Raw genomic sequence first — 16,194 nt, 5'->3', positions numbered from 1 at the left:
TTTTTTTTTTTGACACTTGATTGAGACCGAAAATTTCCATTTCAACAATGACGAGAACCAGTAACTCGAAATGGCTCTTTTCACTTGAGCTGATCAAATACAAGCGGCTAAAGTGTATTGCCTCTTGGTACCACTTCGTTGCAATGTTCCCAGGGTGCTGGTCATATCAACTGAATCCGATACGGGCCGTGTTGTTCGCTGACTGATCTTATCATCCGCGTCTCGAATTGTAATGTGCGTCAAATGATAACGATCTTGGTTGATGTACCAGGCGATATATCCGCAGAGAAATTCTTCAGTGACTTTGAGCATAGATGGGTGACCCGAAAGGACAGTGCGTATGCGTTTGATGTTTTCCGCCACGTTGTGGCATACCAAGCGTAATGCATTGGCAGGAGAAAGGTCGTTGACAAAAGCCACATTGCAGATGTAGTTCAGCCTTTCATTGCCTATGACGGATTCTTTGAAGAAAGAAAGAATGTCGTTTCGGTAGCTGATAAATTCACAGAGGTCTTGGATGATTGGCAGATAGAGTGGTAAATGAGTTGCCTCCGGAAACATCTCTTCGGGGTAGACGAAATGGGCGTAGGGTTCAGTGTAGCCGGTTTTCTGACGTAGATAGTCTGGGAACGTTATCGCTTTAGACGGCGGTCGCATCTTACCATCATAGTCTCGTTCAATGATGCATCCGCTGACAAATTCAATGGTAGATTTCAGCATCATCGAGCGGCCGTATGAGCCCATGTATCCGTCTTCCAGTACGAGGAAATCCACCAAGGATTGCAGGACGGAATGTTCCTGACATCTACCTCGCACAAGATTCTGCTGGAAGTGATCCAATGATTGCCCCAACTCCGCAACAATATCATCAATAAAAAGAACAAAGGTTGCGTGGATGCCATACGCAATCTGCGACTGTCAACTTGCATATGGGTAACACATTCCTAAGCCTGTAGACATCCACTTGGCCATAGTTGCTGCTTTTTGCTTGAGATGGTCATCCCATGGCTGACTGGTAAAGTAATCTACCACAGGTTGCTCGAGGGAGGAATCGTAGCCAATAGAGGGCATTCGAAACCCGACTTGCTTTAGAAAGTCGGATAGGACTTGGCCATACTCCTCTTCAGATATCATGGCAAGCGACATAATCATAGGACGGACAGTAAATTGGATTAGTAGAGAAGAAGTAAAGGTGAAGTCAATATGTATTCCAATAAATTCAAGTAAACCGGTATCCAGTTCTTATCTCAGCCCAGAAGTGGGTTCAGAGTCTGCGATCAGGTCTTCCAAGTTTCTGGTTAGACTTTCAATATCGCGATACACTGCGTTGACTTGAGGTGCAGAAGCCATGCAGAAGCCATGCAGACGACATGCTGACGACATGCAGACCCACTGCATCGGAGATTTCCCTACTCAGAAACAAAGAATTGTACTCTCGGAAAATAAATTCATTCGCACTATGCGTGGTCTTAATCCGGGCATAGGTTTATTTAAATATAAGATATTGAGGTCGACATTTTTATGAAGATAAATATCAGCTAGATGGAACAAAATGGCATTGCACTAACTTTGAAGGGAAAATTGAACAATGACAATCATTACGGTTGTTTGAAATCAATTCCAGACATGGGTTGCTCATGTTGCTCTACCTAGCAGTCTTATCCCGCTTGAGCGTTGTAGAGCAGACAACTAAAGAGAAAATGGCGGCTCATAGGTAAACCGATCATAACAGTGGGTGTACGGTATGCTGTGGCTGATATGGACTGCCCGTAATGCGTACACTCGCAGACCGCTCCTTCTACTGCATCAAAGTATGGTTTCTTCTTCAGCCTGCCAGATGCTTTTATAACAACAGGTCCCACTCCTATCCAAGAACGACCGGCTTTGTAGACAGGCTGATGTCACGATTTTCCATTACGAATATGATTTGGTGCCCCTCTGTATCATATTCACTCAGAGACTGCACATATTTGGAGCCATTTGCTCTATATCGGGCGTGTTAGTGGGACGAGTCTGATCAGCTATTGTATCATCAAACTATATTTTTTTTAACAAGGGAGACCGGGTCAGTAGTGGGAAGCAAGGGATTTCTCCACTGAGGCGACAAATGTGTCTCATGACTGAGATAAAAGGTTTGGCTACATAGATTGATTCCCTGTGCAGCAATTTCAAGCCCATGCTAAAAAAACACAAGTCTTATTCTCTTTGGTTGAATGCAGTCAGAAGCTGAGCTGCCGGCATAGGCCACAAAACGAAAGGTTTTGAGTACTTTTCAAAAAGAAATCTTTCTTTTTTTTCGAATTTTAAGAAGGTGTCTTGAAAAGCTTTTCAACAAGGCCCGAAATGAGAAGCTCCTCGATTTTTCCTTATTTATGTCTCATTCCACATTCGCCACTCTAAATCCTAAGGGTTCCTATGTTACAGTCAATCTGCCGTCCATGGAGTTCCTAGTCTTAGGAGAGAGGCCAGTAGAGCCAAAAATCATAAGTGTCTTTCAAGCTTATTCAAGTATATGATAGATACAAATCCAGACAAACACAGCCTAAGATTTGAGGCATTAGCTAGTTCGTTCACCGGAATTATGGTACTGGACCAGATTTCTTTGCGATGATTATGCACTCGCGGATTGTAGCCGATCTGGCCCACCACGCAGTGACTCTGCCCATCAATAGCATTGGGCGAAATACCGCGGGGGATCCTCCAATTCTCTCCCAGTCTCGGCCTTGCCTAGCAAGAAATTGGTCATAGCCAGGGAAACAATGGTCTGTGATGTCACGGATCTGAATATTTTCCTTCTCGTAACCACATGCAGCCAGCATGCTAACATATTCTTCGCGAGTGAGAATGTTTGTCCAAGGAACATAGAGAAAATAGAACAAAATCCTCAACAGAATGCGGTTCCAGATCGATAAAGACGATGAAATGATGATGTCCGTTGCCATGAAAGAGGCGCCAATTTCTTGATGTGCAAACTTCAGGATCCCATGTCGGCTCGGCTTGAAATGATACAAGGTATCAATAGCGAGTAGCCAAATATCCGACTGAATTTTTTCATTATTCTTAGGGCCTTGTTGATACCGTATAAGCCGATCAATCGTGTCGTGAACGTGGCTTGGCCAAGTATCGGGGTCTGCTGCATCGGCTTTGAAAACTTCATTTAGTGGAGATTCCCGACCTTCCCACATAGGAAGGCAATCATCAACCAGACTCTGGAGTCTGTCCTTCGCATACTTTGCTTGAGAATCATTGATGGTGATGCCGATATAATCACGCAACCTGTGCGGAAGATGTCCACGCATGAAGAAGGCCGTTTCAGCGCATCCGCATCCAACTTCGATAATCGAGAAGTCGTGAGAGCAATCCTTGGAGATCCCAGCTTCAGAGAGAATTTCCTCGAATAGATGCTGACAAGCCTCTTGGAAGGAACTTGGGTTGTTCTGAAATTATGTTAGAATATTCCGGCGTTATCATCTGCCCTTCGTTCGTACCTTCCAAAAGCCAACGTTGAGCCACATTGACTCCGGATGTGTCTTCAAGTTCAGAAGGCAGTGCTCAAGACCATAATGATCCTTTTGTTCAAAGGGACAGAGTTTTTTTTCATGGTCGGCCTTCTTTCTGAGTCTAATCAATGGACTCATGAGTGGGTTGGACGGACAGTGACGCAATGGGATGATATATTGACAAAACAGTGTGAACAGAATACCGGCACAAAATGGATACACAATATCGGCTAGGGATTTGGAGAAAGCCCCCCATAATCCATCATTGTGTCACTGTCCGAAAGTTTGTTGTAGTCTCCCGCTGAAATGACCAGTGAAGCTTCCTTTTGTAACCAAAGGTGCCGCCTTTCCAGGCAAGAGTCATCAAGTCTTCTCCTTGGGGCCCTATTCTTGGGATTTCGTAGTCTCATGAGGCGGTGTGCTATGCCAAGACCTTTTTCGAGGACTGGTCATTTTCAAAAAGAATAAGAGATTAGAGTTGGAAGTTTCTTCCGAGAACAGTGTTTTGATTCCCTGATTTGATTGCATTGCTCTATCACCCCGAAACGCACTATTCATGCATTAGGTTCGGAATACAGATGTGTAAGACAGGAATCGTTTCTGCTAGCCAAGTGGGCCGATCTCCACTCCACGATCAATCCCTTGCCCAAATGGCTTGTGAAAGCTGCTTCATCTATGATGTTCACCGCTGGTGAGTTCTGCAGGAGGTTAGTAATTTATGAGTCTCGTATAATCATGGGTTCAGGCGTTGCAGACTATTTCTTCCCAGAATCCAGTCCAAATCGTTTGCCACAAGCTCCGTCTGTTTCATTCCCAAGTGATCAGGCTTCTGCTATCGAGTCATGTCGGTCTCCATGCCTCAGCTCACTGCTGTGAATGAGAAGAAGAATTCCATGGATTATTGGAAAGACCGAATGCATGGACTTTCCCCCTCTCAATATCCCTGGACGGATCCAAGCCAAGAGCGACCATCGCCCTCAACTCGAAAAGAACAGGCGATCGAAATTGATTGCGAAATCATTCATCTTCCACTCCACGCAGACTGGTATGGTTGCACTGCTATGATTTGCTCTGCGTGGTCCGTGGTTCTCGCATCTTACACGGGCTTCTCTGATGTATGCTTTGGGCTGGCAATGTCGCATCCCGATCTTGTGGAGAAACGGCGTCCTTTTCCGTTTCGAACCACCATCAGAGATGTAGTCTCACTACGTGAATTCTTGAACTCCACTGAAGAAAGGATTCGAGAAGACTTAGAGCATAATGACATAGATGTTCACTTGGCTCAACCGTCGCACCGCACATGGGATAGATGGTCCCAAAGTTCAATGATTTTGGAGATCTTCCGAAAAGCTGAGGGCCCCATGGAAATACAACCGTGCAGTCTTGCTTTACAGTGTATCATTGACGGTCATCATCTCCAACTCAAGGCCCTATATAACCCAGAATGTATTGCAAAGGATGAAGTCAAACGGGCCTTGACTCATCTGAGGAATGTACGTACCCGAAACAGTCGAAAGGGCTTGCACAAGCTAGACATGCTAACCCAAATTTCTTGAGGCCACTAACGGAGTGAAAACTGCCGTTTCCAAGAACGGATTGATTCGAGATATCAATATCCTTATTAATAGACCTATAGGTCTACAAGGCAAGGAAGCAATCTGGAGGCGAGATAACTAGGATTAGGAAGTCTAGGGAGAAGGAAGAAGAGAGAGAGAGGGAAAACCCGCGATAGGGGAAAAACCCTCAAGATACATAACCGCTACTAGGCCTAGCAAACATCTGGAGAGGGCAAACTCTCTTACACCCCCCCTAGGACTAGTAGCAATATAAAAAATATTATATATAATAGTGTAATATAATAAAATTTTAAAGGGGAGGGTTAGTTAGGATCTCTTATATATAATAATCTAGCACGATTATCTTGACAAATCCTATTAGGCTTAGTTCGGTAAGCTCTGATCCGTTAGATAAAGTTTGGTTTCTAACGTAAAGAAATCCCTCCCTAGTTCGGAATTAGGTCTCTTAGAATTTAGATTTTAGGATCTAGTCGGGTATTAGGAGCTCTTTTCCTTAGTTATACCGGTAGAATTTTACGGTATTAGGAAGGTTATAAAATTAGGATATTTTAGTCCTCTAGTATAGTTAGTAGTATACTTAGAGGGATTAGAGCGGGTTAGGGAAAAATTCGTCTATCGCGTAATTCTAGGTCTTTTAGGGATTAGACTTAGGGAGGTAGGAAATCTTAGCCTTATCCTTTTTTCTGTTAGAGAGGTAGAATTTTTAGAGTATAGGAAGGTTATAAAATTCGGGTATCTTTATAGATATCTAGGCTTATATTAGAGAGCGGGTAGGTATTATAGTCGGTTTTTCTTCGTAGGTATCCGGCGGGTAGTATTTTAGTTAGGCCTATTTAATCGTTTCACGGTTATATCGGTTATCTTTTTAATATTTTAGATCTTTATATTATAGAGCCTTTCTTGTATAATCTACTTAGTGGAAGGGTTTCTTTTAATTAAGGTCGTAGCGAGGTAGGGTTCGAGGCAATTAGTAAAGTCGAATCCTACTATAGCGAGAGCGTAGTACTTATCTTCTTCTTTATTAATTTATATTACTATATTTACGCCCGTATTATCTTCTTCTTTAGGTTCCTTTTTAGATTAGGATTAGGATCCCTTTAGATAATCGAATCTTATTCCTATTATTCTTTCTAACAGAAATTAGCTTTAGCTAATTTTAATCCTAGCTACTAGTTTTCTTAATCCTATTATTATATATTATAGTCTAACTATTTAGCGCTATTCTATTTAGATTATCTATATTCCTCTATAGGGTATTTACCTAAATACCTTTAATAGGTTTATACTTTACGGTTCGTAAGATAATAACTAAATATTGAAGAGGGGAATGCTCACGGCAGTCTGATCTCACCAGACAGGTCGAGTCATAGAGGAACCAAACCAAACCCACAAGCACGCAAGTCCTGGAATCCTCCAAAGTAATCGTGAGATCCGATGTCAGGTACCAAAGGCAGGAATCAAAAAGAGTATGATATTTCAAGTGTAAGGAATCTGACTATAAAGACTGTCCTAAATCCTCCGTCCAAACTGTTGTTCAAGTATAATAATGATGCCGGATCCCGCAAGCTAGGTCCTAGATAACCTTCCTCGGCGGTAAGGCTCTTAGGTATCTCCTACTACTGAATATCCGCCTTTAAGTACATATAACCGAATCCCCCACTATATAACCTCCCCCCCTATAATTTACCGTCCCTTAGTTAATTTCCCGTATCCCTCAATAGTAACGTCAGATCTCCTAAAGACCCTTAGGCTAACTTACTAGGCTACACAAAATTTAGCAAAACCGATAGGCCCTTCTTCTTTCGCAGAAAATAAGAGTATACGCTAAATTGCTACCGTTCGGCCTTCATCGTCATCTCAAAATATAGCAGGTAGGCCCGTCTCGCCCGGTCGCGCTACTCCTGGATTAATCTATACGCTCGTTACTAATTCCGGCTAAAAAGAACGTCTAATTCTTCGATAACTACAGGGGAATCCTATCTTTCGCGACTAATTAGCATCTCCGATCGGACTTGATTCTAGCAACCGAATTAATACAGAAAAAGGATACGCAAGCCGACTACTATATTTCTGACTAGACTACCCGGAAGGAGTCTATTTAGGTAACGAAAAATCGCGATAACAAGCCGAAAGTTTAGACTAAGTGCCTAATTTAGGACTATCTAGGGTCTTATAATCTTCCCTAATACTAACAAACTAGGGCAAAACCGTTCGCCGAAGACAAGTCGCCGGTCCTATTAATCTATAAGGAAGGTATAGCTTCGAAATACGTATATCTCCCTGTTTACAGATAACTTTTTCCTAGGAGAGACTAAATTTCTCCTTATCTTCTACCGTCTATATCAGCCGATATCTTATAGATTAAACATCTTTCTAGCAACTACGATCACGCAGATTCTACTACTACTCGGCGAGGTAGTTTTATATCCTAAGTAGTATTTTAGTACAATTTCGTGGGTTCTTATCCGTAAAGAAACCGTCCCCTAGATTATATTCGCTATTCGTTAGGATAAGGAGATCCGTTATATTAATATCAAGATAGCGGAAAGTAGTCTTTTACTAGGGTATACTCTTCGCGTAGTAAGGAAACGAAATCAGCCGATATTAATAATCCAGTCGTAGCAGAACATAGAGCAGTAGGTAGTAGGCATAGTCGCGCCGTACTAGTTACTAGATACTACTATACTATACGTTTTTAGCCTATCTAACCCTTAGTATATACTTTCGCGATTAGTAATACTAGTTATATATATTAAATTCCTCCTCGATTATATCTATTAGACCGCGAGGATAATAGCCGTCCTAATCGTTACGTAGCATACAAAAATTAGCACTACTACGCTTCCGTTAACGTTCTAATCCCTCTCTATTTTCTTCCAAAACTTAGTAGAACCCTTCTAAAATAGCGAAAACTTATCCTAAAAAGTCAGATACTATATCTTCTCGAAATTCGACACTAAAGGTTTTCGTATCTTAGGAGGGAATCGAAAGTAGCTCCTAAGTTCTTTTCTAGAGGATATTTAAACTAAACCTCAAATTCCTTCTTAGCCCTATCCTAGTCACCGAGCTAGGCGTAAAGGCATCGCAAGCGTTATACTAGAGTCCTGTAATCGATACCGTTAGTAAATATACAAAAGATATACTAGCTAAGTTATATACCCCTTACAAATCGAATCAGGGCTAATTTCGGTCGTATTTTCGCGGATAGACCTACTAACAAGCCGAAAAATCACTAGCGCTTCGCGCTTACTTTTAGTATCTAATTTCGTCTTCGGAACTACTTTAGCTAGCCTAGAAGTATCTATCTTATCCGCAGGGTGCTAACTTTGATAAACCTTGCGATATCTTCGGTTTCTTAGTAGTAGACTCCGTTAATAGTTCTGATTCCTGCGATCTATCGTTATCGTTTAGTTCCGGGCTCTGTTTGCGCGGTTAGATTTCTTCTGCAGAAGAAATTCGGCTTCCTTCTAGATCTAGGTTTTACGATTAAATTTCTTCTGCAGAAGAAATTTAGCTTTTATCCTTATCCAGAGCTAGGCTCTGATCCTTATCTACCTTATCTAAAATTCGCGGTATCCGATAATATTCGTATATAAATCTATCTTTATTAATCGATAGATAGTGTTTTAACAACCGTTCTAGCGTTAGTTCCGTTAAATCTAGCGATTTATAGGCGTTATCGAGATTACCTTGTATAACTTCTTTAGCTCTTCGGATCCCCCGCCTATATATTCCTTTCTTAAGTCGTTAGAGAATAGCGTTATTAACTCGGAGCTATATCTCTTCGAAACTAATCCCGCTCCTTACTAGTTTGCTAACCTTTTCGGCGAACGTTTTCGTTCGGACTCTGATTATAATCTTTTTAGCGTCCCTATTCTAAGCTTATAGCGCTACGTATATTACTTGCTAGATATAGTTCTTTATATTCGCGACGATTAATTACTTCTCTTGCTACTATCTAGCTATCCTCAAAATCTTCCTAAGTCTTATATCCCTTCTAAAATTCGCTATCCTTTAAAGGTATAGAGTTCGATCGCGACGAGTCTAAAAATACCTACCCTTTTTCGCAAATCTTATATAGATAGAGCTTTGCCGTCTTATAGACCTAGTCCGTAGGTAGCGTGCGTAATTCTTCGATAATCTTAGTAGGGGAAGTAATTTATATTAAACGATACTTAGTTCGAAGGTATAATATCAAGATATTAGCTTACGGCGGATATCGTAGCCTAGTCTATTATATTAAATTCTTCCGCAGAAGAAATTTCGCGGAAGAAATTCGCAGAGTTTAACGTATCGTTATAGGTCGATATCTTCTGCAGAAGAAATTTATAGCACTTAGCGAAAAATTATTATAATTTAAGCTCTCTCGGAGACTTCCCTCCCTCCTAAAAATCTTGCCGTCCCTAGCAAGCTCCTTTTCTATTACCTTTTAAAACAGTCTCAAAAACTACTAAATTTAAACAAAGACAAAATTTAGCAAATCTAATAAATTTAATCTACTTCTAAGAGAAATCAACAAAAATACAAAAAAATCCGAAATATTCGTATTAAACAGACTAATTAATACACTACCTTTTTAACAAAGAAAAATATCGAATTAAATTAACCCTGTCCCTCTCGCGGCGGCGTCCTCTTCTGCGCCTTTACGTAGTAGTAGCAATCCGTTCTTAGCCTTAATTCTTTATCCTTATCTAAATTTCTTTTATCCTAGAGCGCCTAGTAATAAAATCTTTTTAGCCTACTACTATTAATACTAGCGCTTACCTTATTTATCTGTCGGTATAGGGTGCCGTCTAATTCTTTAATTTCGTATACGCTATTTTTAGATCTTTTCTGATTCGATAGCCCTATCTATCTAAATCGGAGCTTTTCTAGATATTATATCGTCCTCTAACCTAGTATTATAGAGAAGGACTAAATCTTTTTCTTTTAGGGGCGCAATTCCAGGTTTCTGTGCGAGTCGTGATATTCTTTATTCTAAGCTCTTAGCCTCTGTAGCTATATTATCGTATCAGAGATATCCTAGTCTCGTCTTTTAATTTATTCGGCTCGTAACGTAATCAGATCTGCGCGTGTCTCTACCTTTTCCTAGGGTAGTATCGACTAGGTAGGCATATCTAATTCTACTAGCAAGATAGTATCTTATCTATAAATAAATCGGAAGGGTAAGATACGGTATACGCATACAAAGTCGCTCTGTTAGCAAGTATCGCGGCCGGTAGCTTTTAGGACTATTTTAGTTTAATACCTTCTGATAGTTTATACCTATTTATTATTTTAGATAAGGCGTCTTTCAGAGTTCGTATTACTCTCTAATCGCCCTATTCGCCTACGGGTTATATACCGAAATTAAAATAGTATCGACGCGGTACGATTTCAAAAAATTTCGTATTTCCGAACGTTTCAGGACTAAAATAATAATAATCTCCTAAGGCACCCTATACCTACAGATAATATCCTCCTAAACGAATCCGGTAGCGCTTTTCTATCTACCTTCTAGAGAATCCTTGCTTCTAGCTACCTACTAGCTAAATCTCTTGCTTAGATAACTCCTTTTTAACCTTCCTCGTTAGGGCGGGGTAGTATTAATATACTATTTCTCCTAGATTTATATCGGTCTTGCGCTTCCGTAGGTTTATATAGTCTAACGGGATCACGCGCCTAGTATTCGAAGCATACGCGCACAAATTTCGTAGTCTCGTTATATATTCCTAACTAATAGTACCGCGTAGCTAAGGTTGTAAGTAGCTTCGCGGCCTTTATAGCCTAATTTTTATGTAAGCGCTATAGCGTCTCTTTTCGTATCCTAATATCGTCTAAAACCCTTCGTATAATTAGCTCTCTGCTATACCCTCTATAAAATAGATATCGATCTTAGACTACAAATCTTAAAGCCTTTTTCTTGAACGTGCTAAATTTACTACGAGATATCTTAGCGGGCCTACGTAGTATCGTTAAGAACCTTACAATTTTCTAAGATTCTTCTGAATATAATCCGTCTAGAATTTCTGTATTAATAGTCGTTTCTTCTACAGAAGAAATCTCCTAAGAAACAGGAATTTCAACAGAAACTATAGTTTCTACAGGGAAACCGTAACGCGAAGATAAGAGATTTTAGCTACGATAAATTTATTAATATCTCTCTCCTTTTCTTGCTCTTCTATTTCTTTAGGCGTAGCGGGCTTCCTAGATAGGCTATTAGCGGCACTATTTTTCGTCCTAGGAATATACTTTATATCAAAATCGAAGAGCCGAATCTAAGTAAGCTATCGCGTTACTAAGGCCCTAGGTAAGTCTGAAGCTAGTCGATTTAACTACGTAACTAGTATATTAGTATTAGTTTCTAATATAAACCTTACCCTGTATAGCTAATACCGTAGCTTTTTGAACGCCTTTATTACTCCTCGATATTCTAATTTTCTAGTATATATTTGCTCTGATTTAGACTAAACCCCTAACTCGTATCGTGCTACTCGTCGTACCCCTTCTCTTTTCTATATCAAAACGCTACCCTATCCTATTTTTAACGCGTCTACTATAAGCGTTAGGTCTAACAGATTCTAGCTATAATCGACTAGTATAACCGCCGGAAAACTATATAGTATCTCCTTAATCTTCTTAAAGGTATTCTGTTTATTATTACCCTAATCGAATATCGTATCCTTCCGTAATATCGTATATAATAGCGCTATAATATACTAAAAATCCTTTACAGAATTCGAAAGTAGACCGTAAGACTAACAAAAGAGCGTACCTTATCGCGATTAATAGGGACGGCTAGTCGGCTAACTTAGAAATTTTCCGCTTATTAGGTCTGCGCCCGTTAGAATCGTATCTAGCCTACAATTTCAAGGCCGGATATTATAAGTTACGATTTTTCTGCAGAAACTCTCGCTCCAAGTTCTAAAAGGTACAGGGTCTTATCTAGATTTTGTATATATTCTAAGATAAACCTCCTAATCCCTAGTCTTGTAAACTCGTTATTATACCGGGTCTTAGGTCCTTTAACCGGAATTTATCTATAAAAGGTTTAGTAATATACAGAATATTAGCTAGGATCTATATAACTACTCTTTAGAATTACGGTACAGAATTCGAAGCCCCTTAATAATATAGTCTGCCTTAGCAAACCGATCGGGGTCTGAATCGCTATTATATTTCGATCGCGACTATCTAGAGTTATCTAGTTATACCCGGAAAATAGATTAATAGCGGACGATATTACTATACCTAAAAATTCTTTAACGAATTCGTCCGTATTAGGGGGTATATTCGTATCTCGCACTATTACTTTGTTAATATATATTATAGCGTTTACTATACGATATTTTCTATTCTTCTTGCGTACTAAAAACTAAGGATTTCGGTAGGGACTATCGCAATATTCTAGGACCCCTTTTTGCAATCTTTCCTATAATATCTCTTTAACTATACCTTTTAGCGCTAGCGGGATTCGAAATCTAGGATACTACTAGGCCTTATACCGAATCGTCTTAATACGTTATAGCGGTATTACTTCCGGGAAAATCAAAGATATATAGGACTAATCCTACGCAAAACAACCTTCTCTTTTAAATAGTATCTCGCGTAATAATCCTTTTTCTTTCGGCAGAAGATCCTTTCTAATTAAATTTTCTGCTCCCTTTTAGGTATAGACGCGTACCTCTTCGATCGTAGAGATCCGCGGTATTAGCAGATTATTAAATTCACTTTTAATATTAGACGCGCGATATTTAGTAAAGTATTTCTTTTCGCAGATTTCCTTCTAATTCGCATAACTAGTTAGTACCGATCTATCGTTTTCGGTCGCGTTAACTAGTTTAATCTTGTCCGCTACTCTTTTAAACAAAGTATAAACTAGTATACCTATACCCGTAGGGTTAGGGCTCGGATTTATAAAAAGATACCTTAGTCGTAGAAATCTTATAGCAATATCCTACGGCTACCTACGCGGAATCTTATAGTTATAGCTAAATCTTAATTTCAAAATTTTTAATATCTTTCCGTCTCTTATTTTCAAATTTTTTAGTGCTTTTGTAGCGTTTTTAGAGGGCACTATTAAAACGTATAGTAAATTATAGCCTATTTTTAGCGTCGGCGTCTTATTTATTATACCGGAAGTATCGCGATTAGGCTTCCGGATATCCTAAAAAATCTACCTCCGTATTCGCAGGTTCTGCAAAATCTTTAGGCTATAGCTAGTGCTCCTAGACCGAAGTTTTCTTACTCGGAGAATATACCTTAAAGACTAACTTCCTAGTCCGGTCTTCCGAAAAGACTACTATTTTAACAGAACTATAATTTTCTCCGTAGTAGAAGCTATTATATCGCGTAACTAGATTCGTCCTAGGAGAATCTCTGCTATATAATCCTTTGTAATTATATAGTAAGAGTACGTTATAATATCGCCGATTAAAATAGGTAAGCCTTCCGTAACTCCGTAAAAGGGACGCGTTCGGCTATTAACAGGCACTATATATAGCTTTAGATCTTTTCGAATATCAAGGTTCAATATGCGTACCGTTTCTAGGGAAATAAGATTAACTAATCCCTAATCAATCGTAGCTTAAGCTTATACCTATATACGTATACCTTTGTACGCAAGAGCCCTCTAGTATATTCCTTAACCGTACCCGAATTTCGCGGCGCAGAGATTCGCACCGATCTCCTAAGATCCTCACCCGCGCGGTTACTTTATCTACTTTTGCAACTCGCTAAGTAGTAGCGAAGTACGGGCGTAGTAGCATTCGTAGTATCCGTAGTAATCATAGGCACCGAAGGTTCGAAGGAATTCGCAATATTTCTGACTTAGCTACGTAGTTACGGTAATATAAATATCAGATCACCTAGTATAATCGTAGGCGGTATAGGAATAGCTAGCAATTTTCTAGCAATTTCTTCCTTACGTTAGGTAGTAGCATCCGCGGAAGGTTTTAGGCGCTTTTAGATAGTCGACGAATTTCCCGGTCCAGACAGGTAAGTAGGCGTCGAAAATCTTACGTCTTGACTAGCTCTCTAGGTCTGACTACCCTAGTCTTAGATTTCTTCTACAGAAGAATCTCGCGGCTAACGTTTAGTTAGCGATCCGTTCCCGCCTATAAATTTCTTCTGCAGAAGAAATTCGCAAAGGGGCTAGTGCTATATCCGCTATTATATCGTCTTTATTAATAGTCGCTAGACGGTATCTACTCGGACGCATACTACGCACTTTCGCATAATTTCCAGACTAGTTAGAGCGCTTGCGACGGCTAGTTATCTATTAATAGCGAAGACTTCTCCCTTGCATATTTCGTCTTCGCTCCCTTCTAATCCTTCGAAATTAGCGTCTTTTCTAAGGGAAATCCCTACTAAATCTACCTAAGTAGTATAAATTTAGAGTAGTAAGAATAGACCCCTAAATATAATTAAGGCGTAGTAATAGTAGAGATAGCGTTAACGCTTACGCGTTAACTCTTCTACTACTAGTACTAGTCCGGAACTATATCCTTCCAAAATTAGTTACCTCTCTTGCGCGCCTCGGTCTATTCTTACTAACCCTTCCGAGTACTACCCGATTTAGTTTATTCCGGTAGTATAGTCCTTTATTTTATATGCTTAGATAGACAGGACACCGGTTACCGATACCCTTTATTCCTATACTAGTAGTAACTATCAGATATCTATCTTGAGGTATATAAGCAGGGTTATTTCGGTTATTATTTTTCGCGATTAGGTACTAAACTAAGACTCTGTTTATCGGTAGCCTTCCGCTAGTCTTTAATAACCTTTAGCATATTTACCGACAGACCGTTAAAAGCTTTCGTTAAACTTTCTAAATCCTATCCTCTTAGAGAGCTCGTATTCTTAATCGCAGAACCTCTATTTTTCGGAGTATCTATTATTTTCCGTCCCTCGTACGATTTTTCTCTAGAATCCGCGTAGACCTAGATTCCTTTCTCGGGCACTACGTAGCCTATCGCGAGATCGTAATCCTTCTAGTCCTAATTTAGATCCCTAGTAGCTTTTTCGATCTAATCGAAAGAGATCCGTCTTTTGCTCCTAGAAGGGTAGTTAATATTAATTTTCTCCTTCTTAATTAATTTCGATCTTAACTTTTCGGGTAGTCCTTCGATAAACTAAGTATATCGTTCTAAATCGCTAATATCTCCTCTCTTTACTAGATACGAGGAAACAGACGAAAAGGTAGTTAAGTATACGTAAAAGTCGTCCTATTCGATACGATTCCTGCAGAAACTCTGTAGCTAGGTACAGGTATAGGTAGCCTATAGGCTATCCGTATCACGATACTAATCTTTAAAGTCCTAGAAAAACTCTTCCTTGTTCTTCGCTTACTAGTTAGTATTCGCCTTAACCTATATACGCTATAGCTAACCGTAGTAATCTAGAAGGATCTCCAAAATTCGCGCGTTATTTCTTATATTATAGCGCTTATATATACGTTCAAAACTATCTAAGAATTCTGATATATTTCTGCCTTCGAATCGTGGCGTACTAGGGGTCCCTAGCTTAGGTATAGTCCTAACTATATATCGCAAAGTTTGTATCTCTGAATTAGGCGTATAAACTTGCGTTAGTATTAGCGAAGGAGCTAGTCTCGGCGGTAGCGGCGGCGGTAGCGGTACTCTCTCGCTAAACCCTTTAGGCGATCCTTTAGCAGACTCAGAAGGGGCTCGATTACTAGGATCACGATAGGTATCGAAAGAGGTTATATTTATAGGTATATCTAAAGATATTCTGTAGTCGTTTAGTTATTTAGATTACGATAATTACTTTAGCTTCGTAGGCTCTGTCTAGTCCGGATATTTTTAGGGTTTTTTAGGTATAATAGTATCTAGAGGGACATAGCAAGATTCGCAAGGTAATTAACTCTTAAATTTAACGAAGTCGTAAAATTAGTAGCTAGTCTAGATAGTAGCGCTATTCCTGATTCTTTTCGATTTTTCTTCTAGTTTTTCACTCTCTTCTTATAGCCGTTCCTTTCTTTTTTATCGCTTTTCGTCGTCCGTTTAGTATACGTTTTTCTCGTGTTTTCTTCTACAGAAGAATTTTGTAACTACCGTTTTAGTAAGTATTCTCTTCTAGTAAGATCGTTATATTAGCCGCCTATAGAAACCTTT

At 39.7% G+C, this 16,194-nt stretch overlaps 3 protein-coding genes across 3 annotated transcripts; 1 reads left to right on the top strand and 2 right to left on the bottom strand.

The window, feature by feature from the left end:
* Positions 1 to 93: 93 nt before the first annotated feature.
* On the bottom strand, positions 94 to 1,146 carry POX_g09211 (uncharacterized protein; the record flags this gene model as incomplete). The annotated part of the gene is made up of 2 exons (XM_050117969.1): positions 94 to 909; positions 1,030 to 1,146. The coding sequence occupies 2 exons, from the start codon at positions 1,144 to 1,146 to the stop codon at positions 94 to 96; spliced, it is 933 nt and encodes a 310-aa protein (XP_049966113.1).
* Positions 1,147 to 2,579: 1,433 nt separating this feature from the next.
* On the bottom strand, positions 2,580 to 3,515 carry POX_g09210 (uncharacterized protein; the record flags this gene model as incomplete). Its single annotated transcript, XM_050117968.1, has 2 exons — positions 2,580 to 3,437; positions 3,489 to 3,515. 2 exons carry the CDS (start codon positions 3,513 to 3,515, stop codon positions 2,580 to 2,582), a joined length of 885 nt encoding a protein of 294 aa, XP_049966112.1.
* Positions 3,516 to 4,342: 827 nt separating this feature from the next.
* Positions 4,343 to 5,056, top strand: POX_g09209 (uncharacterized protein; the record flags this gene model as incomplete). Its single annotated transcript, XM_050117967.1, has 1 exon — positions 4,343 to 5,056. One exon carries the CDS (start codon positions 4,343 to 4,345, stop codon positions 5,054 to 5,056), a length of 714 nt encoding a protein of 237 aa, XP_049966111.1.
* Positions 5,057 to 16,194: the final 11,138 nt, after the last annotated feature.

The sequence above is a fragment of the Penicillium oxalicum genome, chromosome VII (genome assembly GCF_001723175.1).
Source record: "Penicillium oxalicum strain HP7-1 chromosome VII, whole genome shotgun sequence".
Lineage (NCBI taxonomy): Eukaryota > Fungi > Ascomycota > Eurotiomycetes > Eurotiales > Aspergillaceae > Penicillium > Penicillium oxalicum.
The sequence above is the reverse complement of the archived record's forward strand: the minus strand, read 5'-3'. Positions and strand labels throughout refer to the sequence as shown.